This window comes from Typopeltis vanoorti, chromosome 1, assembly GCF_054136105.1.
Source record: "Typopeltis vanoorti isolate ZY-2024b chromosome 1, IOZ_Tvanoo_1.0, whole genome shotgun sequence".
Taxonomy (NCBI): Eukaryota; Metazoa; Arthropoda; class Arachnida; order Uropygi; family Thelyphonidae; genus Typopeltis; species Typopeltis vanoorti.
This window is the reverse complement of record NC_143549.1, coordinates 135,317,524-135,343,279: the sequence shown is the minus strand read 5'-3', so window position 1 is coordinate 135,343,279 and position 25,756 is coordinate 135,317,524. Positions and strand designations below refer to the sequence as shown.

The 25,756-nt window shown below is 34.3% G+C and overlaps 1 protein-coding gene across 2 annotated transcripts in view; it reads left to right on the top strand.

The window, feature by feature from the left end:
• The window catches only part of Dpit47 (DNA polymerase interacting tpr containing protein of 47kD), a 214,895-nt gene that overhangs the window by 95,535 nt on the left and 93,604 nt on the right, over positions 1-25,756 (top strand). For both annotated transcript variants that reach the window (XM_090393941.1, XM_090393935.1), the window contains exon 7: positions 21,653-21,709. In XM_090393941.1, the coding sequence (XP_090250067.1) occupies positions 21,653-21,709 (57 nt within the window). The remainder of the gene's footprint in view (positions 1-21,652; positions 21,710-25,756) is intronic.

Genomic DNA, 25,756 nt, shown 5'->3' with positions numbered 1-25,756 from the left:
GTGAAGGTAATTATTGCAGAGGATTGCTGCAATAATGAGAAGGACACTGACCTGCAGAGATAAAAGGGTTATCGTTCCGTTGTATAAGTCTCTGATCAGACCACACTTGGACGTTCTCAGATTTGGTCCCCAGGATTTGAAAGGGATAAATTAACTGTGGAAAGGGTACAAAGGCAGATAACAAAGATGGTTTCAGGACTGTACCATGTTAGTTATGAGGATCGGCTGTGGGAATGTGGACTGCAGAGTTTGGTGGATAGAAGAAGGAGAGGTGATATGATTGAGACTTTTAAACTGTTGAGAGGTGGTTACAGGGTTGACACTGGGGAGTTCTTTTGCTTGGTTGAATAGCGGGAAGGAGTGATGAAAAGAGGCCATCCCTGGAAGTTACGAAAGGAAACTGTTTGCAAAATAGTGAGGAGTGGTTTCTTGGCATGGAGAGTGGTTGAACCATGGAATGCATTGCCTGATGGAGTGGTGAGAGTGAGAACGGTCAGTGAGTTTAAGGAGTGGTATGATAGACTTTGTGTTTCTCGGGGGGGGGGAGAACTCCCCTCGATGAGTCTTGATAGACTTTGTGTTTCTTAGGAAGGACCTCCTACGATGAGTCTTTTGACTCCATGGAGGCCTGAATAATAATAATAATATTTATAAGAAAGATTTTGATTGTGTGGATCACAACAGACTGTGGATTGTAATGAGATTAATGGGAATACCTGAGCATCTAATTTTCTTGATAAGAGAGCTGCAAGACAACCATAAAGCTTCAGTAAAAACAGTCTTTGGAGAAACAGACAGTGTTTGGATGGAAAAGGGGTTCAGTGGGGTTGTATACTGTCACCCTATATTTTTAATATTTATAGTGAATACATTTTGATAATGGCTAACTTAAACAAAGACCTGCCTAGAGATTAGTAGCAGAAAAATAAATAATTTAAGATATGCAGATGATACAACCCTTATAGCAGAAACTAATGATCTGGAGCAGTTGATTCTATTGGTCAATAGGGAAAGCAACAGGTCGGGCTTAATTTAAACATCATTAAAATAAAAGTGATAGTTTTGTTAATTTAAATGAATTTATGAAAGAGGGAAATGAAATACAGATCTTTGAAAGTTATGACTTACTTGGATCCAGAATAAGAAATGATGGTAAATGTGAAGATGAAATTAAAAGGAGGATAGTCATGGGAAAAAAGCTATGTTAAACCTAACAAAAATTATGAAAGATAGAGATATGAGTATAGAGATATGAGCTATTGGTGATGTATGGATCTGTAAGCTGGATTATTAAGAAAAAAGACAGAAAGTGAATTGGTTCATTTGAATTATAGGCTTGGAGGAGACTGTTAAGAATCCCATGGATTGCAAGAATGACCTAGAAGATGGAAATATAAGGTGTGGAAATAAAATACTGGAGCTGACAAATATCAGAAGAGTATATATATATAATAAGAAAGTTTTAGAGAGTATAAAGACAGAATGCTCCTTGGAGGCAATGATCGTTAAGTAGTAATTAACGTACTTTGAACATGTTATGCAAGCAGATGAATCATTGGAAAAGTCATTTGTGTTGGGGAAGATTGATTGCATGAGAAGGAGAGGAAGACTACAAAAGAGTTGGATAGGCAACATAAAGGAACTTACCAACTTGAACTTAAAATTGCTGAAAGAAAAGACGAGGTTGAGTGGGACGGAAAATCTTTGTTCACAAGTTCACCAAATCTCGAAAATGACTGGATGGCATATAACAACAACTACAAACATTGAGGTCTTTAGCTCTTAATGCCTCTAAGTCAACATCCTGTCTATACTGCAATAATACCATTCAGACCTCGTGTGTTGAAAGGCAGCACTAGCCAGAGTTGCTTTTGTACTGTTATGGTGTGATCATCCTGACATTTAGGCCACTAGAACAGACACATCAAGGGGTTCGGCAGTAACTGCACAGCCATTGAGATTATGCGGTTGCTGCTTCCTATACCACACCATTCAGGTGTGATGCATAGGCACCAAATTGTCTGCAGGTGAACTAAGTACTGGTTGGGTGTCATGCTTAGAAGAACAACCCCATACTGCAGTCTATTGAGACTCATCTTCTGACTAGCAAGTCAGAGGATGAGTCTGTCTGATATTTGTGAGCACTCCAGTCCAGTATTTCCACACCTTATATTTCCATCTTCTGGGGGCTTTTCCGACTGCATAATTCCACCTAGATCTTGGTCCTTTCCTGGATTTTTTTCCTGCCATCTCAACTGACACTTATTTTGCTAATCTTTCTCCCATTTCCATTTAAGTGACCCTACAAACCAAGATTAGTTCTATTCATCCATTCTTGAATGCTAACAATTTCAAGTTCCTTCCTGATATCTTCGTTTTTTAATACATTTACTCCCCTGATTTTTCTCAGATCATATATCTGTGGTCTTCAGTCTTTAATCAACTATTTATTTCCAGCACCGCAAGTTCCATAAGCTAAAATTGGTTTGAACACCATATGTATCCTGCTAGTTTAGTTTTTTTGCTTATTTCATATGAATTTATTCAGTTGACTACTCCTCACTATACAATTTTTGCTTATTCTGTAAATTATATATTTAATTTGACATGTTTACGAAAAATTGTGCTTAAATTTCAGAATAAAGTATTTTACCTTGTTCTCTAGATGAGGTTTACCCTTCTCCTGCCTATTTTCATAGGTTTTGTCTTTTTTTATTACTGATTTTAAAATCTTATACAGCAGTTATTCTGTTTAGTTAATAATTATTGTTGACTTCTGCTGGTTTTATTTAAGAAGAAAAAAATCATCTGCAGAAACTGAAGAGGTGAGTTAATATCTCTAATTGGGATATTAGGTTTAATAATATCACTTTCCTTTATATTGTGATCCATACTGATGATGAATAACAGTGGAGATCATGTGCACCCTGTGCCTTACACCTGATTTTACACCAGTCTTCTGTACCTACTTCAGTTCTAACTACTGACTTACAACTTAAATATACATTATATATTCTCTGTATAACCCCATATAATCATTGCTTTGAAAATAGTTTTTTGATTTCTCAACCAATTGTGTTAAACTTCCTAGTGATAAGAAGTTGGTAATGATCAAGCTTCTCTTCACTAGCTTGTTCTTTACCAAGTTTTTCTTGTCCTCTTGCATAAATCATCTGGAACAGGAAAATGTATCTGTAATTATCATTTCCTTTTTTACAGATGATGAAATCATCCATACTTTCCATCATTCCAAATTCAACCTTCTTACCAGATCATCTGAATTATGGAAGTTAGATATCCTGGTTATAGTCGTCCGCATGGTTAGCCTAGTGGCTATGTGCTTTGCAACCATATGCCGGGGGAAGGAGTGTCCTAGGTTTGATTCCCATCGACAACGTGAAGAGCTCAAGGATCTTCGTTAGCCAAAGCCAAGTTAGCTGGTCTCAGGCATGGGCAGCAGGGTCCTCCCCAGTTTATCTGGGGGGTTTTCATCCCGCAAGCAGGCAAACCAGCCCCATGAACATACAGGTTACAGTCATAGGATACCTCCAGGAATAAGGAGTAACCAACCTATTCTGTAGGATGTGGAGATCTCGGTTCCGAATGCCAACATGATAAAAAGTGTAGGTCTACACGTGAGTGTAAATTAGGATAGGTTATACTCATTATTTCCGGTTTTTCATTTAATCCAGCTACTGTTCCATATTTCAGATATCTGATGACTTTTTCTACCACTATTCCATCACTACTTGTTTCGTTTAATAATATTTCAAAGTAATTACTACATACATCCAGAATTTTCAGTTTTTATATAATGATTATCATGTCATTTCTTTTAATGTTCTCTTCCTCCATTTATAATGTTTATCAAATCTCGAACATTTAGTCACCTTTGTGATGTTTGTCTTCTTATCTACTTTTACATATAGCTTAGCATTTTTATATTTTCTGCATATTCTCTCAGGACATGTGCTGACTACAAGGAACTTTTGATACACTTTCATCTTTTTCAAGACTACCTTGTTCTTTACCAAGTTTTTCTTGTCCTCTTGAATAAATCATCTGCAACAGTAAAATGTATCTGTAATTATTATTTCCCTTTTTACAGATGATAAAATCATCCATATTTTGCTATCAACCCAAATTCAATTCTTCTAACTGCTGTATAAAATTTTAAAATCAGTAATAAAAAATGACAAAATCTATGAAAGTAGGCAGGAAAAGGGTAAACCTCGTCTAGAGAACAAGTAAAATAATTTTTTCTGAAATATAAGCACAATTTTTGATAAAGATGTCATAAATAGACAACAGAATAAGCAAAACTCATATGGTGAGGAGTCCACTGAATAAATTCATATGAAATAAGCCAAAATACTAAACTGTCAGGATACATAACGGTTGTTGCAAGCAACTTCATCACATGCATTTCCACTGAATCTCTGTCAGATCTATAAGTAAAAAGCAGTTTGAACACTGTCCTGTCTGCTGTTATTGTTTTCTTACATTTTTCTCTATATTCTCTCAGGGTATCTGCTGACTAACTTGCTTGCAACTTCTGATATGCTTTCGTTTCCAGGTTTTCATCTTTAACTTCTTTAGTCCATCATATAGTAGTTAGAACTTTTCAATTCTTGCAAACAATTTCACTTCATGCCTTGCTGGCAGAATTGGTCAATGTTTTTATAGTTTGCTACTGAGTCTGAATGGTACTGTACTTTGATTCTTTTTTTAATACTTTTGTCCATATTTTTTCTTCTAAATATTCTCTTCTTCTTATTGTGCCATCTTCTGTCGAAGGTCAGCGACCATCTTGGCAAACAAACTGTGCTCTTGTGCTAATCTGAACAGTTGTGCACTGCTCTTTCCTGTCCAAGTCTTGATGTTGTCAAACCATGATATTCTTTTTCTTCCTCTAGTTCCTTTGCCATCAATTCTTCCTACCAAAATAGTTTGTAGAAGTTGGTATTTGCTGTTTCTCATGATGTGGCCAAGATATCATGTTTTTCGTTTCTTGATTATTTGTACAAGATGTTTAGCTTTGCCAATGGATTTTAAGACATCTTCATTGGTAATTTTTTCTGTCCATGATATCTTTAGCATTCTTCTGTATAGCCACATCTCAAAGGCTTCGATTTTCTTGATGGTTGTTGCCTTCAATGTCCATGTTTCAACTCCATAGAGCAGAATAGACCACACGTAACATTTCAGCATTCGGCATCTGACATCCATGTTTAGGTCTTTATTGCAGAATAGTGTTCTCATTTTCATGAAGGACTGCTGTGCAACTTCAATCCTTGTCTTTATATCTATTTCTGGATCCCACCGTTCATTAAGCCAGCAACCAAGATATTTATATCTTGACACTTGATCAATATTTTTCCCATTGAGTGTCAGTTTCATTGATGAGGCTGGATGTTTGCTGATGATCATGTATTTTGTCTTGTTGATGTTTATATTTATTCTCATTCTTTGGCTTTCTATGTATACTCTGTCAATGAGTTTTTGGAGATCCATAATATTATCTGCAATTAGCACGGTGTCATCTGCATATCGTAGGTTGTTAACAATCTTTCCATTTATTGCGATTCCCTCTGGACATTCTTCCAATGCTTTTTTAAAGATTACCTCTGCATATATGTTGAACAGGAGTGGTGAGAGCACACATCCTTGTCTCACTCCTCTTTTGATGTTAATATCACTGGTGGTAATGTTGTCCAATTGAACGGTAGCTGACTGATTCCAATACAGATTTGTTATTAGTCTTATGTCTTGTTCGTCTAGCCTTATTTGTTGAAGGACTTCTATTAAGTTAGTGTGTCTGACTTTGTCAAATGCTTTTTAAAAATCTATGAAATACATAAAGACAGAGTTCTCTTTTTCTATGCATTTTTGTATCAATATTTGGGTACAGAAAAGGGCCTCTCTAGTACCAAAACCATTCCGAAAGCCGAATTGTGTTTCATTTAGAGTTTCTTCTCTTTTTCTATAAATGCGATTCTGAATTACTTTCAAAAATATTTTTAATGTTTGGCTCATTAGACTAATAAGTCGGAAGTCACCACAGGAATTCGCTTTGGATTTCTTTGGGACAGTGATAAATGTAGATTTGAGCCAATCTGATGGAAATTCATCACTTTCATATATTTTATTAAATAGTTTTTCAAGAAGTTTGATGTTATCTGGTTCTATTAATTTTAAAAATTCTGTTTGCACACCATCTGGTCCACTGGCTTTTCCTGTTTTACTTGTTTGTATGGCATTCTCTATTTCGCATTTCATGATTGCTGGTCCTTGAATGTTATCTTTTATATTTATAGGCTTCTGTCTAGTATCATTGAAAAGTTCTGTTACATATTTTATCCAAATCTGTGCTTTATTCTCTTCTTCTAGAACTATTTTTCCATTTTCATCTCTTAGACACTATTTGCTTTTTCCTCAGTTTTCCAGAAATTTTGTTGATTTTCTTATACATATTGAAATTATCATGTTTCTTCTGAAGCAGTTCAATTTCAGTACATAAATTTTTCATCCAATTTTCCTTGGCTTCTTTTATTTTTTTTTCTTGATGATGTTATGTGTTTCTGTATACCTGGCTAGGTCTTTGTTTTTGTACATTCTTCTTGTATCAATAAGAGAAAGAATCTCATCTGTCATCCATTCCTGTTGTTTTATATTATTCACATAACCTACTTCTTCAATACTTGTTGTTACGATGGCATTCTTTAAGCTATTCCAAAGAGATTCCACACTTTTATTTTCTTCTATGTTATCTGTTGTAATCGCAGATTAAGCTGTGTCTTGGCACTTTTATTTATGTTCGGGTCTTTCAGTTTTTCTACATCAATTTTCTTTTTCTTCTTTTGTGATTTTTTAGCTGATTTTAATCTAAGACGTAACTATGGGATTGTGGTCTGATGAGATATCTGCTCCAGGATAAGTCTTTGCACTCTTTATACTACTGTGGAATCTTTTATTTATCAGTATATAATCAATTTGATTTCTGACAATGTTATGTTGGTTATCTTGAGGTGATTTCCAAGTGTACAGTCTTCTGGGTGGATGTTTAAACCAGGTATTTGCTATTGTTAGATCTTCTTCCTGACAGAACTGGATGGCAATCTCCTCTGTCATTTTTGGTGCCTAAGCCATGTTCGCCAACAATTTCTCCATCACCCCCTCTTCCCACTTTTGCATTGAAGTCACCCATCACTATGTTTATATCATGTTTCTTTGTTAGGTTTTTGATCTCTTTTAGGTGTTCATAAAACTCTTCAACATCTTCTTCACTTTTGCCAACTGTGGGTGCATAAGCTTGGATGATATTTATGTTAACGGGGTTTCCCTGAAGTTGTAAGAGCATTATCCTTTCAGAAAATGGAATCCAATTTATTACTGATTTATTGATTTCTTCATCTACTATTATAGCTACACCATGTCGATGTTTGTTCTCATCATTCCCAGAGTAATACATTGTTGTATTATCTTGTTGACACTTTTCAGATCCTGGCCATCTTGTCTCGCAAATTCCCAAAATCCGGATGCCCAGTCTCTTCATTTCTCTTGTGGCATTTCTTAATTTGCCAGCTTCATACAGAGTTCTGACATTCCAAGTTGCAATTTTAAAAGTGGACACCATTTTGAGCCTGGAGATTTTTCGCACCCCTGTCCCATTTAAGGGACGCCGGGAACTTGGGGCCAATTGCAAGGGTTTGCTCGCCATGGTGGTTGTTCTGGAGATAAGGTAGAGCAGTAGTTTCTCCATTTGCTTTCTGCTCTGCAGTATTACAGACATACACAATATAATCATATTGCCATCTGCAAATCTCTGATCACAAGCTTTTCCGTCATCATTTGGCTTCAACCTTGTGTCAGTACTGACAATGCTGCTTCCCAATGTCAGGGGCAGTGACCCCAGCAGGTGCTTATTTAATGGCGGCACTACTCACCATGTCACCGAGTTGTCATTGCGCTTTGTGAGGTTTTAAGTGAAACAGAGTTGCCACTTCTGCTCCCCCACGTCCCGATAGCTCAGTCGTTGTTGGTCCACGGCTGCTTATTCGCCAGATTGCTCTGCTTATATCGCAGCTAGCCTCCATATCTGAAGGCTGTTCCCCGATCCGCCACCTGGGGACGCACCCGGTAGTAGTCAGCTCTGCCCCGGGTTCTAAATATTATAACCATTTTTTCTTTCTAAGTGTCCTCTATATTGTTGTATCATGAATGCACATGAAGATCATTGTCAGCCATCAGTATGTCTCTTCTTATGTCTTCTCTCCATGTGTATTTGTGTACATTTATGTATTGGAATACGTTAGTCATGATTAGCCCATGTAATAAATAGAAATCCAGCAAGTACGTACTTACCATATCAAGCATCTCAATTAAAAGGATTGAAGAACTGCATTGCCTGAAATAGAACCTCGCACTTAATTGTTTTTGAACCCAAGACGATCAGAAAAATTCTTAATACATGTCCTGCAACTCCCTTACTTAAACAAGATTTCAAGAATGTCATAGACAAAGTAGCTGTGTTGCTCCCATGAAAAAACCAGGCATCTATGAGATTCATTGCTCTTGTGGCATTTGTTATGTATGCCAGACAGGAAGGTCTGGAGAGATCTGCATGTTGGAATACGTAAAAGATGTCGAAAAGAGAAGAGAGCAAAAATCAGCCCTGGCATTCCATACAACTACTCCTGGCCATCAAGTACTCTGGCAACAAACAAAAATATCATATATTGATCTTAATTGTTTTATAAGAAAATTTAAGGAAGGCTCACAAATTCTTAGGATTCTACACAATGCAATAAAAATCAAGGCTTAATTTTACATCAAAGTATTCATAAAAATTTAACTGCCATGGACCTGGGATATAGCACACATGATACCATAGCAACAACTAGAAATGTTCCAACATGCATACAGTAACAAATTTACCACTTGTATTCTGGTTTATCAATTATATTTAACAGTTGTGAAGTTATCAAAAACATCTAATATGCATGATTAATTGTTAATAGGCATTTGTGTGTAAAACTTTTGTGTACCACTATCCCTTATGATGATGTAAGTCTTACGACATATGAAACTTGTCGGGTTTTAATTGCTTATTTTTATTAAACTTCTTATTTATATTATAACGTGATCTCAATACTGAAAACTTCCCACAGTATTTACCATTTTTATTAGCTTTGCTCTTTTCTCGTAATTTTTTAAAATGCTTTGATATGTTTTGCATTCATTTCCTGCTCTACTTTTTTATATCACCTGTTTTAGTCGCTATCTTGGTAACATGAACTATGATGTCATGGTACTTCAATAATTCTTCTGTTAGATTGGCTTCTTTTTGGTTTTTCAAGCCTCCTGCTGGTTTCCTGATGAAACCAGCAGGAGTCTTATTTAACAGGCAATGTGCCAGCCAGCATGACATTTTATGATGTTCTCAAATGAGTAGAAAGGCTTATGTGTTGGCAGCACATGCTAGTTTATTTAACAGTATTGATTCACAACAGAGAATGATAAGAAAATAATTAATATTTTTAACCTTTTAGTTGATATTTTGCTGGTATTATATCCAGTATCTTCAGAACACAAGAACAGTTTGTCACATACACACAATTGTAAATAGCATAAACAGTCCCACATGCAAACTTGCTGAACATTTAGCTAAATTACTAGCTCCCCTTAGATCTGCTTATCCAGAGGGCAGATTAGGTAGCAGCCCTACCACTGGACTTACCCAACGACAGGTTAGTAACCTGTCGTTGGTAACCAGGGCAGGTTACCAACGACAGGTTAGAAATTCAAAATACTTTCAAGTCTCATCCAAAGAAAAGCTGGACAGACTATCAGGAAAAGATCACAATTCAGGAAACGGTAAACGAAATTGGAAAAAGGAACACATAATGAAGATTGCAACATGGAATGTGAGAAGCATTGCACACAAAGAAGAAGAACTTGATAAACTTGATACCCACTATATACAAATCTAGTGGGATTAAAAAAAGAAGAAAGAGCAAAAGCAAGTATAATGATTAGGGTACATAAATCCCTAAAGAACAATATTGTATATTAAAACTATTTGAATGAAAGACTAATAGAAATTAGGCTCAAGACATTACGAGGCCACATAACAATGATTGGTGCATATGCACCAGAAGAGGGAAAAGAATACATTAATATATTTTATAAAGAATTACAAAATGCCATAGATAAAACAAACAAAACTCACTATTTACTACTAGCAGGAGATTTAAATTCCAGAATAAGAAACACCAATTGGCAACTCCTATAGGTAGAGATGACCTTGCTAATGCTTCTGACTGGTATCTCCACTTGGGCCTGGCTCCCACTGAAGAGACCTCAATAAAGGTCGAAACTAGTCTGGGCAGTGGCCCTTCCCTTAATGCATAACATTAGACATATCTGCAAGGAGATGTGTTTTGCATTATGGGAGATACTGAGATAGGAGTGATGTTAGCTTACTCCACCTTTGCAAGGAGTTGCCCTGGTGTTGTACCACCTTACCCCAGTCCTGAAGATACTTTCAGTCCTGAAGATACTTTCTGAAGATATTTTCAGAGCAAACTTTGTTTGCTCACACTTGGATACAGGATTAAACTAAATTTATTATGGAATAAGAAACAAAAAATACAAAATAAACATAGGTAAATTTAGCGAAGATACATGTAATCAAAATGATCACAGACTGCGTGATTTTGTCATTTATAATAATATGAGAATAATGAATTCAGTGTTTAAACACAAGGAAATACATAAATATACCTGGTCAGCCAGAGGATACAAATCAGTAATTGACTATGTTATCGCAAATTTTAAATTAGCAAAGTTAATTTTAGACATAAGAGCATATTGAGGCTTTGAATTAAACTCTGATCATTATATGGTATCAGTAAAAATTCGATTTAAACCAAAGTGGCTAAAAACACAAATTGGAAATTCTTACCAGCCAAGCTACAAAATTTCTTTATTAAAGGTTCCCCAAGTTAGACAACAATAACAAAAATGCACAAACTTAAAAACAGAAACCACACATTAATCAAGTGACATAGAAGATGAATGGGAAAAGTTGAAACAAATTCTCACAAAAGCAGTAACAGAAACCTTAGGAACAAAGCGCAAATGGATTAGAAAAAGAGGACTATGAGACTGGAACAAAGAAATAGAAAACATAATAAAAACAAAAAAGCACAGTTTACTAGAAATGGCTAAATTCCAAAACAGTAGAAGCAGAAATAGAATATAAAAGAAAAAGTGCAATTGCAAAACAAGAAGTAAGGAAAAAACATAGAGAGAGAGATGGAACAATTTCGTAACAGAACTAGAAAATGATTTATTTAAGCCACAACCTATAAAGTAATAAAATACATGAATAAAGAAATAAAAGAAAGGATAAAAATACAAACAATAAATTTAAAAAAATGGGTGACCCATTTCCAAAATCTCTGGACAGATTAGAACAATGAAATTAAATTTTATAAAACAAAGAATGACCTAATATAAAATATCACAATGATAGAACTTAAAAATATAATAAAGAAGATGAAAAATAGGACAAGACAATATAAATATAGAACTATACAAAAATGCAGGTGAAAAATTTAATGAAAGACTTTTGAAATTTTTTAATATGGTTTGGATGTCTGGAAAAAAGTCCTAACTCTTGGAAAAAAGCACTGGTTATCCCAATCTATAAAAATGGAAATAAAGAAGATTGCAATAACTATAGAGGAATTAGTCTGCTGAATACAGGATATAAAGCATATGCAGGAATATTAAAGGAGAATCTAAGCAGTATTGTAGAGGACAAACTACTAGAAGAACAAAATTGTTTCCGAAAAGGCCAATCCTGCATAGATAGAATTTTTACTTTAAAATTATTAATAGAAAAGAGAAGAGAATTTCAAAAAGAAACACACATGGCCTTTATTGATTTTGAAAAAGCCTTGGACAAAATTAGACAAAAATTGTTTAAAATATTAACCAATTTAAACATACTAAACCAACTTTTACAATCCATTCAAGAAATATATACAGGAAATCAAATAGCAGTTAAATTAGAACACATCTCAGAATGGAAAGCTATATCAAGAGGAGTACGATAAGGATGTACCCTCTCACTTCTGCTTTTCAATATATATATATATATATATAAAATTATAACAATCAGGAAACAGTATAACCCATTTGGTATACAAATAACCCCACAAATGAAGATAGATACACTACTATTTGCAGATGATCAAATGATATTAACTACATCAGAAGATGATTTACAAAGATCATTAAAATTATTAAATGATATCTCAAAACAATATAATATGACAGTATCTAAAGAAAAAACAAAAATAATGGCATTCAAAGCAGAAAACCCAATAAGAAGTAAAATAGTGATAGATAATAAAATATGAGAACAGGTAAATACTTTCACATACTCAGGATGTGATTTATCATATGAAAAAGAAAAATACATAGACACCAAAATATCAAACTTTGTCAAAGTAAATGGCATAATAAATAATATATTTAAACCATCCCTGATACAAAAACACACTAGAATCAGATTATATAATACCTATCGAAACCAACTCTACTATACAGAAGCAAAACATGGACCATAAAAAGGAAAGACAAAAAAACGAATTCAAACAGCAGAAATGAAGTTTCTCAGAAAAACAGCTGGATATACCAAGTGGGAATATAAAACAAATGAAGAAATCTTACAATCCCTGAAAATAAAACCAATTAATTACTATATAAGACTGTATAAACAAAAATGGCTAGAACATTTAAATCGAATGGACAACAGCAGATTAACAAAAATATTATACAGATACAAAATAAGTGGAAAAAGACGAATCGGAAGACCAAGAAAGAGATGGCATGAGACCGGAACAGGCCACTTGGCCTAAATTACATGTTAGGAAGAAGAAGACTAGCTCTCTAACTAATAATTCTTCCTCTTTTATTAAAAAATCTGTTCACCTAAAAAGTATATTAGAAAAATATATCTTAAAAAGTTCAAAGATAATAATTAGTTTTAATATTGCTTTTGTAATTGAGAGGAGATGTCCAGATAACCAGATAAAATTAAAGGAATGCGAAGAACTGATCAGGGATTCTTAGTTAATGTCCAGTCCTCACCTTCTCATTTTCTTGGTGCGCCCTTTTTTTTTTTAGGTATCTACCTAGCCACTGAGCAAATGAGGATGGGCTGGCAATTTGGGATTTAGCCAACCAAATTGTATTCTTATTGACTTAAACTCCAAGTAAAATGATGGTACAACATGACAGAATTTCATGTCAGTTGGGGCGTCTCCCAGTTAAGCAAGGACTCCTATTGTTTTTGCCGGAGAACAAGGGCAAACAGCAAAAGGTCAGCTACTAGAACAAATCCTGAAACATAACCCAACTGAACATCACCAGAGTGCAAGATCGGTGCTATCAACATAAAAAGCCTGAATGGCAAAGAAATTAAACTAGCAGAAAAATTTGATAAGTACCAGATCGACATAATAGGGGTGACTGAAACAAAAAAGACAAAAACTGGTGAGATCTTTCTAAACGGCAAATACAAAATGTTATATTCAAACAATAACAATCAGGAAAAATAAGGGGTAGCTATAGTATTCAACACTTAATACGAGGCTAATATTCTTGAATTGCAGGCAATATCAAGTATCAAGTGCCTATAATGGTACCAAAGAAGGTCCTGCTAAGGTAGAAGTGAAGGAATTTTGTGAGGCTTTAGAGAAAGCAACTGACACAATGAAAAAGGAAAAATTGGTCCTTGTTGGGGATCTAAATTGCAGAGTAGGAAATGATTGTCAGACATATAAAAATATTTTGGAAAAATTTGGAGAAATGAGCAAAGCTAATAATAATGGCAAATACCTGTTGAATTTCTGCTCAGGACATGGACTGGTTGTTACTAACACAATGTTCCAACATAAAAATGTGCATAAATTCACATGGAGAGAAGAGACAAGGAATAAGAAAATCTCATTGACTATAATATTGTTGATAGTGAGTAGAGTGTATAGAGGATTTGAAATTGGAAGACGGTTTGATGTTAAAACTGGTGTCAGACAAGGAAGTACATTATGCTCTCTGTTATTCATTATCTATATGGATCACATTATGAAGAAAAGTGGTATTAAATCTGATATCTAAATTGGAAATGTTAATCTCAGCTCTTTACTTTATGCAGATGATGTTATACTTTAAATAAATCCAGTACATGTCTGCAAGATTCCCTGACTAAATTGAATAACTATTGTAATAAACTTGGTATGAAAATTAGCAATAACAAGACAAAGACAGTGAAAATATGCAGAAACATTGAAAATATCAACTGCATCTTGAATAGACAACCTATAGAACAAGCAAAACATTTCAGCTACTTAGGCACAAATTTTTAGTGAAGATGGTAAATTAAATATGGAAATAGACAACAGAATCAACCAACCAGTATGGAAGTCAACTGAATAAATTTATATGGAATAAGAGAGAAATTAGTCAAAACACTAAATTAGCTATATACAAGACATTGTTCAAACCAATTTTATACTCATGAATCTGAGAACTGGGTTATTGATCACATGGCCCAGACACGTTAGATATATTTTTGATGCATTTAAATAACTCACACCCTAAAATCCGCTTCATAATGGAACAGGAAGCTAATGACTGTGTGCCCGTTCTAGATACACTAATCACATGTCTCCCTAATGGTTCATTATCTTTTTTCTGTTTATAGAAAACCCACACATACAGAGAGATATTTGCACAAACATTCACACTATCTAGCTCAACAATATGTTCAAACCAATTTTAACGCATGAATCTGAGAACTGGGTTATTGGCCACATGGTCCAGACACATTATATACATTTTTGGATGCGTTTAAATAACTCGCACCCTAAAATCCACTTCACAATGGAGCAGGAAGCTAATGACTGTGTGTCTGTTCTAGATACACTAATCACATGACTTCCTGATGATTCATTATCTTTTTCTATTTATAGAAAATTCACACATACAGACAGATATTTGCACAAACATTCACACCATCTACCTCAACAATACGGTATCCTGAAAACACTAACTCACAGAGCCAGAGCTATCTCTTCCAATGACAATACTCTCTTACCACTGGACTCAAGTGCTTGTCACATTTCATTAGCCAATGGACTATAATCCCCATAGAATAGAAAAAATACTTTTTAATGCTCCCCAAGAATCCCCTGCATTGCCTATTATACAACACTATAGCAAAACTGTTACCATCCCATACATTCAAGGCACATAAAAAAAAAAAATATATTTAGAGTGCTTAATAAATATCAGCTACACACCGCATTTAAACCTTATGTCAGCTTGGCAACTCTCTCTCTTTCGTTTACCTAAGAACTGTCTTCTTTATCAGATCCAGGAGTATATAAAGTGTCCTGTATTTGTAGCCTGGCTTACTATGGACAGACAAAATGAAATGTTGACATCTGCTGTGGAGAACATAAAAAATACATTGAGCACTATCATTATTGCAAGTCAATTCTAGCAGACCATGCCTTGGATATCCCTTCATGCAGGATCAAATGGAAGAAAACAAAAGTGCTACACAGAAGTCATAAGTCAAAGAGATTGTTTTTGGAGCAGCAGCTTTAAAACTTACTTCAAAGCTCAACAAATATGGCTATATAAATTTACCAAAAATCTGGGATCCAGTCGTTTTAAGATCAAATTAATACTTATTTTCTCTCTCTTTATCCAACAGTAGATGCTGCCTATTAGGACTTGAGTTCCCTGTGTTGTCCATTACAATTTTTTTTAAATTAGTCCCACTGTTATACCAAATTGTTGTTGCTTCGTGTACTGTGACAAACTGTTCTTGTACTCTGAAGATGCTGGATATAATATCAGCAAAATATCAGCTAAGTTAATAAGTATTAATTATCATCATAACACTAATTATGGCTATAGACCATATTGATCTGTTCCGGTCTCATCATCCATCTAATATCCTTTTTTGAGGTCTACCCTGCCTTCTCTTTCCAGTTGGCTTATATTTTAGTATTTGTTTAGGATGTCGGGTGCTGGCTATTTGGTTTACATGTTCAATCCATTTTTGTTTATAGTTTAGTTTTTCTTCTATTGATTTTGTTTTTAGTTCTTTTAAAATGTCTTCATTCCTTTTTTGATCTAATAATGTGTATTTTGCAGTTCTTCTCATTAATCTCATTTCACTTGTTTTTATTCTTTGTTTATCTTGTTTGTTTATTGCCCACATTTCACTGCCATGTAATAATGTGGGCACTGCTCAAGTATTGTATATTTTCAAGCATGTTTCTTTTTGTACTATATTTGGATTGAGTGTTCTATTTATCAGGCCTATAATCTGTAAAACTTTTTCTCCTTCATATGATATTTCACATCCAAGATAACAGAAATTATTTATCTTTTCTGTTATTTTATTATTAATAACTATTTTGCTTCTAACTGGAGTTTACCCACAAAATTGTTTAGTTTTATTTATGGAAATTTTCATTCCGAACTGTTGTACTATAATGTTTAAATTATATATTGCTCTTTGTAAATTGCCTTCCTTATCTGATATTATTACCTGATCATCTGCAAATAATAGCGTATTTATTTTGTTATTCCGGGAAATTTCTATACCTTGATTGTTTAAGGTGTTCCACTGTATTAATATTTCATTAATGTAAATATTGAAAAGTGTTGGAGACAGAGGGTATCCCTGTCTTACTCCTTGGTTTTTATAGATTTTTTCAGACAACTTTTCATTTATTTTTATTTCATTATCTTTATATATATTCAATATTGCATGTAGTAAAATATTAGGTATATTTATTCTTTGTAATATATCAAACGGTATATATCTTTTTACTTTGTCAAATGCTTTTCGTAATCTATAAACAAATTATGAGTTTCCAAATTAAATTCTCTTCTTTTTTCTATAAGTAGTTTTAAACAGAAAGCTTCTTCCATTGTAGACCTTTTCTAAATCCATTTTGACATTCTAATAATATTTTTTCACTGTATATTTTTAGTTTTTCATTAAGTATTCTGCTATATATTTTGTAGCATGTATTCAATAAACTAATACCTCTGTAGTTAGTAGGTTTTGTTTTATCCCCTTTTTTAAATATAGGTATTACTATGCTTGTATTCCATTCTATTGGTATTTGTCCATTTGTATATAATTTATTTAAAAATTTTAATAATCTTTGATGAAATTTTTTCCAGCAAATTTTTACAGTTCGGAGTTTATCCCATCTTCTCCTGCTGATTTGCCATTTTTTATTTTATTTAGGTTGTCCTTTAATTCTTTCATTGTTATCATATCATTTAAGGTATTTTGTAAGTTTCTGGTGTAATTATTTTTGATGTCAGTATTATCCATCCAAAGATTTGTAAAGTAATTCAAGAATTCTTTTACATCTATTTCACAATTTATATTTGCAGTTTCTTTTATATCTGCATTCATGTGTTTTAGTATTTTGTATGCACTGGGTCTTATTTTGTATATGTCATTTTATAGATAAGATACAAATTTCTCCCAACTTTCTCTGTGTCTCTTTCTGGTTTCTCTTTTGGCTATTGCTCATATTTTTTTATATTCAATTTCATCTTCTTGTTTTTTGCTACTTAACCATCTTTTAAAAGCTAGCTTTTTATTTTTATGATATTTTTTGTGTGTTCCTAGACTTTCATATGCTGCTGATGCAATGATTTCTTTTATATTATTCCATTCTTTCTCAATGTCTTCATTTTCTTGTATTTTTTCTTATCCTCTGTTGGTATGAATTTCTTATACTTGAATCATTTAGTAGTCTTACTTTGTAATTAGATTTTGTTTCTCTGGTTTGTTTATTTTTTTGTATTTTTGTAGCCAGTTCGGTGGAAATCTTAGTTTTGCATGTATTAAATAGTGATCTGTGTCAATTTCTAGCCCTCTTCTGAAGAGGTTTGTTGCTTTTTCATTTGCTATAAAGTAGTCTTATATTGAATTTTGTCCTCTTGCACACCACGTATTTTTATGTATATTTTTATGTTTGTAAAATGTATTCATATTTTTAAATTATATATTGTATAATCAATGAGTTCGCTTTTCATTTTTGTTTACTGTTGGTTCTCCAACTTTTTGTATATTATTGTTAATTTTTTTCATTCCTATTCGGGCATTAAGATCTCCAGCTATAATTATATGGTCTGTTTTATTTAATAAAGTAATAATTTTCTTCTTTTCCTTCTTCAGGGGCATACACTCCAACAACTGTGTTAAATTTTCTTTATTTAATTTTAATCACACTTCTAATATTCTTTCATTCCAGTATGTATAATGAGTTATTTTTGTTTTAATTGATTTATGGATCCAAATCATTACACCAGCTTTTGCATATATTTGTTTGTCCACTCCACTATATATGATATTGTAGTTAGCTGTTTCTTTTGTTCCTTTAAGTTTCTTTTTTGATTCTGTAAGAACTGCAATTTCTATATTTTTGTCATTTAAAATTTTATCTAATTCTTCTTTATGTGCTATGCTTCTAATGTTCCATGTAGCATATTTCACCACGTTTTTCTTTTTCCAAAGTTTCTTAACCTTTTCCAGTTTGTGGTCGTTTCCCATTTTTTCTGTCCAGTTTGTACAGAAAAAATGGGAATTCATTGGATTTCGTTGAGACTTGAAAGTAATATGTGTTTCCCTATGTCAACTGATTAGCATGACGATAGGTATCCTAGTGGTGGGGCTGCCACCTTAAGACAACTAGGCTTGCCTTTTTAGTAGATAGTGGAAACTGTAAGATAGTGGAAACTACAGTTTCCACTATCTTACAGTTTCCACTATAAACTAGCATTTCATGAATTTTGCACCATCCTTTTTTTTTTGGTTTATTAAAGCAGTACAGAATATTATTTAGTCAGCTAAGTTTCTGCCAACCCATCCTTGTTTATTCAGTATTTTGGTGGATACTCAATAATGGAGTGCACCAAGAACCTGGCCGGCTCTACCAACAGTGCAAGACTTGTATTTGCATGCGGCAGCAAAATATGCTGCTGCACGGGGCAACAAAATTCCTGGGGGGGGGGGCCTGACCAAGAAGGTCAGGATTGAACATTGTTCAGAAGATTGGGTCAATTCTCTGCACATGCCTTAAATCCTATGTGGCAGTTTCCTCCCAGTTATCTAGCTTTCACTCCTATTATAATTAAACTTGAATTATAAAGATTTAACTTTATAAAATCAGTAAAGTTTTGGATTACAGGTGTAGCTCAGTATATGCCTCTGCTGGCGTTGTTGTCAGCTGTGTCTTCTCATGGTGGGGACTCGTGTCCATGAGGAGTTTCCTAGTGGAAACAGTAAGTGTTCCTGTTGTGGAAGAATTTATTGTTTTTGAAGGAAATGCCAACTATACCTGAATGATGATTTATGTGCTAGAAAGAAGAGGGTTCTGCATTAGACATTCTCATTCATAGAATATGGGACTGTGGGGATGCCCAACTTCAGTTCACTTCTTATCCATTTGACTGTGTTCTGTCATTTGCTAGATAAGAAGTGAACTGAAGTTGAGTATCCACTCAGTTCCATATCCTATGTCTGAGAATGACTAATGTAGAATATCCTCTTCTTTAATGTAGCATGGTTCAAGGTGTTTTGCTCCACTCTGTAACTTTCATTTGCTGTTTCTACTGCCTTCTCTGCTGGAAATCATTGTGAACATGTCAAGCTCTTAACTATTCCAACAAATAGAAATATCTCTCCTCTGGGTAATAACTTATAATTTAAATTATAAGTTATTATAATTTAAATTATAAGTTATTTATAAGTTTGCTCACACTTGGATAAAGGATTAAACTAAATTTATTATACAATGTAAAGATGAATCAATGTATAAAAAAAAAAAATACATAAATTATCAGTAAGTTATCACTTGGTTATTCTTTTCATGAAACTGGCAGTTATTGAAAATCCCAACCACCAGAGCCACCATGCAGCACCAGTGTTGTAAAATAAGTTCATATTATCAAACCATCTACTACAATAAAGTATTACTTTTGTCCCTATGATTTCACTATGGTGATAGTGGCTTTAACATGAAAATCAGTGATGTCACGTGCCCATTTAGGTTGGGTGTGCTGTCGTGTGGCTTATGCAATCCACACTACAAAATTCATGTCAGTTTGACCATATAGTTGTATATTTATTAATGTACGAAAGTTTTAAGAGTGCATAGCATATCAGTGCTCATTTTAATTGGTCCATTGCAATTAATTGTAGGATAACTTTGAATACTTTAATTTATCAATTAATATCAGCAACTCATGAGAAATGACAATGTTCAATTGGATTTGTTGACACAATAACCAATCACAGCCTCTGATTTCTGGGTGCTATTGTCTCAGTGCACATCCTGCTTTGCCTTCTCTGTAGTTTAAAATTATTGCAATGCTAATAATTTGACCTACTGTGTCATCTATATGTCTGTTCAAAGGGCTCAAAGGTGTCCATATTTGTGACTTCACACCCAGGCTATTAATGCAAATGTGATGCAATGTTTATATGTCAAAAAGTGTCCTCTTCATGAAGCATTAGTATAATGTGTTTAATTTTAGGAATCACGCGAAGCCATTAAACAGTTAGGGGAGTTTTTAACAGGAATAAGTGCAAAAATATAATATCAGTGATATTTCTATTCTGTGAGTGTGCACACACCTAGCACACCTTGAATATGTGCCCCTGATGAAAATATCAGTAGTTATCAAATCAATGATAGCTGCAAAATAACTGATAAGATGTGAGCCAGGCATGGAAAAATATTAGAACACATAATGAAGCTTATATACATAGGAATAAATGTGAACAGTGAAGATATAACATAGGATGAAATAAAAGAACAATCCCTGAATGCTAATAAAATATCATGATGGTTAAATTCAGCTATATGGAAAAATAAAGATCTAACAAAAGTAAGAATTTATAAACCAGTAGTTCAACTACTGTTAACTTATGTAATGTGAAACAAGAATAGACATTTCATAAATCCATCAGAATACTACACATGAAATGAAAACACTCAGAAAAATAGGTAATGAAACAAAATTTGCTAGAATTAAAAATGAAAAGATTTCTGAAGACTATCACTTTCGACTCATAAAGGAATAGATAAAAAAGAGATTAAAATGTAATAAACAAGTTAAAATGGATGCAAAAAAAAAAGCTAAATTAGCAAGAAAATGGAAACTAGATACAAAAAGGTTAATAGATAGCCAAAGAAAATTAATGATAGACTGCTTGCATTGAAGTATTGAAGATGCCCCAAGCTGATGCTTGAAGCAAAAAAAAAAGCAAGAGAAGACAGTGATGAGTGGCTCACGAGTCATACTATCTTAAGACTTTCTTGTCTTGAAGTATTCAAATTCATTCCTTCAAACAAAGTTCTGATTGGTTTGTGTTTTTGACTGCTTCTAAACTAGTAGATAATGTAGTGATATATATCTATTGATGAAAATCATCTGCCACCTAATTAGTCATGATGTTTAGGGTAATTATAATGGTATTATTCCTGATGATAATTTCAGTTATATTCCAATACTGTTCATTTTGTAGGTTGAGAAAGATAATGCTCAACTAAAAAATCTGTTATTGCAGGCTACTGACAAAATGGTATGTATCATAAGTGTTCTTCTCATACTTATTAATAAATAAGAGTTTTATTATGTTGAAGGACATCTGAATAATATGAATTTAAAGTGAATGATATAGGTCTATGAACTTCTGAATGGGTGTTATAAAATATCATCTGATTAATTTTTTCATTATTATTATTATTACTCCAAGACCTCATGGAGTCAAAGACTCATCTGGGTCACACACACACACAGCTCATCATACCGTGCCTTGAATACATTCAAACTCCTTGCGGACACCACACTCACAGGCAAGGCATTCCAATTATTTACAATTCTGCTCGAAAAAAACTTGCCTCTCACTCCCCTACTCACACCCTCTTTATACAGTTTCCAGAAATGACATCTGGTTCTCCCCCCCCCACCCCCGATCTCCCACTATTTTCTGTAGAACTTCTCCAGCATTGATCCTATAACAACCCCTTACCAACTTGTAAGTCTCTATCATATCTCCCCCTCTTCCTCCTGTCCACCAGACTCTGCAAATTGCATCTCTTCAATCTTTCCTCATACTCGACATTCCAGAGGTCAGTCGCCTTTGGCCCCTTTCCAACATCTCTTCATCCTTCTGAAAACCAGGTGACCAAATCTGGGCACAATAGTCCATGTATGGCCTAATCAAAGCCTTATACAACGGAACAAGAATCTCCCTACTTCTACACGTCAGTGTCTTCCGCATCATTCCCAGAAGCCTTTGTGTTGTCTTCACAATTTTAGCTATGTGTTTCCTAAATTTCAGATCCTTATTCACTATCACCCCCAGATCTCTTATTTCTTCCAACTCCAACAATATATCCTCACTAGCATAAATTCTGCATCCCATCTTTGTTTTCCAAATTTTAAAACCTTACATTTTGCAACATTGAACTCACATCCCCATTTCCGTGCCCAGTCACTCAATTTATTCAAGTCTTCTTGTAATGCCACAACATCTTCTCTACTCTTCATGGTTCATCCCAACTTTGCATCATCTGCAAACAACTGAATATCTCCATCCAAATTATCACCTATATTGTTAATATACAAGTTAAACAGTAATGGACCTAAAACAGATCCCTGAGGCACTCCACTAGTGACTTTTCTTTTCTTGGCTATTGCTCCCCTGTACACAACTTGTTGATACCTATCAGATAGCCAGTCTCCAACCCAATGCACTAATCTAATATCCAACCCCATCTGCTCTAGTTTGACGATCAATTTATCATGAGGTACTCTATCAAAAGCCCTTGCAAAATCTAAATATATTACTGTGTATCCTCTGTCCAAGGAAGCAGTCACTTTATTGTAATAAGTAAGTACATTACTAAAACATGACCTCCCTTTAGCAAATCCATGCTGTCCATCAAAGATAATACCATTGTTATCAACCCAACTCTGGATCCTAGTTCTCACAAGCTTCTCCAACAACTTAACCACAACACCTGACACACAGATAGGCCTATAGTTCGATGCTTGAGTTCGATTACCTCCTTTATGAAGTGGCAGAATCTTGTCCTCCTTCCACTCCTTAGGGAATTGACCGAGTGCAAGACTTGTATTAAAAAAATATGTCAAGACAGGTGTCAACTCCCTGGCACATTCCTTCAGAATACGTGGTGATATATTATCAAGTCCCACAGCCTTATGAACATCTAGTATACTCAACTCCCCATACACCTCTTGCTCACTTACAGTCAGTCTCACCTCCCCATCATCTACTACTCTCAATCTCTCCATGAAGTCACATTCACAAGATTGAAAGATCTTTATTAACTGTTCATTAAGTATCTCCACCACACATTCTGCATCAGCTATCTTTATACCATTTTCTCTAATCAATGTCATCCTTCTATAATCATTCTTTCTTTTGCTGGCTACATATCGAAAGAACTCCTTAGAATTCTTTTTGGCTTCATTAGCTAACTGCTGTTCATACCTCTCTTTAGCTATCCTCACCAACCAAGTCACCCTCCTTGCCTGGTCTTTATAGACCTCATGCAATTGGTTATTTCCACTTCTCTTATGCTGCCTCCACAATGCCCTCTTTCTCTGTATCGCTTGCTTAATCTCTTTATTCATCCATCTCACACCTACCTTATTTAACCTTCTCACCCTTGGAACACACTTAGACATTGCATCCACTAGATAGATTTTGAAAATCCCCCAAGCTGCATTGATCTCTTTTCCAGCTAACTCTTCATTCCGTGCTACACCCACAAACTGTCTCCTGAGCTCTTCATAATCACCCCCATTGTAGTTTCACATATACCCTTTTCTCACGGAGGTCCTCACACTGCTGGCAACCACCCAGGTAATCACTTCATGATCACTCTCACCAATTGGTGAGAGTGACCATTAGGTAGGATGTGGTAGAAGGTGGGGGAGAGAACAAAAGGATCCATGGAAGTTAACTTTGTTTGCAGTCAAAAAAGGGTTAAGAGCTAGGTTTTTCCTCACAGACCAGTGAGTGCATAGTGTGCCTTTAGGGATAGTGAACTCATCTAGTGTGAATGAATTTAAGGGAAGGTATAACAGCTCGTTTGGGTAATTTATAGCCTCTAAATGAGTCCTTGACTCTCTGGAAGTTTTACATAATAATAATGTATCATTAGTAACGCTACTCTTACTAATGATACATTAGTAAAAGTAGAGTTACTTATAAGTATCATTACTAGTAGAGTACCATCTCGCGATGAGTCCTTCAATTCCTTGGAGGTGTCATGTAGTAATAATAATAATATGAAAGGCATAAGGTACCAAACTTAACTATCTCTCCAATAAAACTTCAAATAATAATACAAATAAATAATAAAGTTTTATCATCATCATAAAATTCCTGATATATATATACCCTGAAGCAGTGTACAGTATATGATAGCTACATGAAAAATTTATGTCATGACTAACTTCCTATCTACAATTTTCTTCCAAATCAATCTGTTATGGAAATAAACAACAGCATCAACAAAGCTGATATGGCAGGAAGTCAAGTGAATAAATTTATATGGAATAAGAGAGAAATTAGCCAAAACACTGAATTAGCTGTATACAAGAAAATATTCAAGCCAATTTTAACTTATCAGATCTTATATTTCTCTCTTCTAAGGTACTTTTTACTGTATCATTCCACCTATATCTTGGTCTTTTTCCTGCCAACCTGGCAGAGAACATTTGTTTTGTTAATCTTTCCTCTCCCATTCTGCTTAAATGACCATACCACTGAGTTAGCTCTGCTAATGCATTCCTGGATGCTGACAGTGTCAAGTTCTTTCCTAATATCCTCATTTTTAATATGATATTGCCATTGATGTCATCTATTCATGCTCCTGATCTTTCTCAGGACTTTCAAATCTGCAGTCTCTAGTCTTTGGTGGAGTATTTTGCTTCTAACCCAGCTCTCAGATCCATAAGTTAAAATTGGCTTGAATACTTTCTTGTATACAGTTAATTTAGTATTTTGGCTAATTTCTCTCTTTTTCCATATAAATTTATTCAGTTTACTTCCTGCCATACCAGCTTTGTTGATTCTGTTGTCTGTTTCCATATTTAACTTACCTTCTTCACTAAAAATCGTGCCTAAGTAGCTGAAATGTTTCATTTGTTCTATAGGTTCTCCATTCACAAGGCAGTTGATATTTTCAATGCTTCTGCCTATTTTCTTTGTCTTTGTCTTGTTATTGACATTGTCAGCATCAAGGAATGCATTAGCAGAGCGAATCTCAGGTGGTATGGTCACTTAAATAGAATGGGAGAGAAAACATTAGCAAAAAAAGTGTTCTTGCCAGGTTGGCAGGAAAACGACCCAGAGGAAGACCAATATATAGGTGGATTGATACGGTACAAAGTGCCTTAGACGATAGAAATATAAGTCTGATAATGTTGGAGTCTTGACAGGTAACAGACTGTTTTGGAGGAAAATTGTAGATAGGAAGTTAATAATGATGTAATTTTTTCATGTAGTACTATCATATCCTGTACACCCCTTGAGGGTACATGGCAGGAAATTGATGATGATGATTGTCTTGTTATTGCTGACCTTCATACC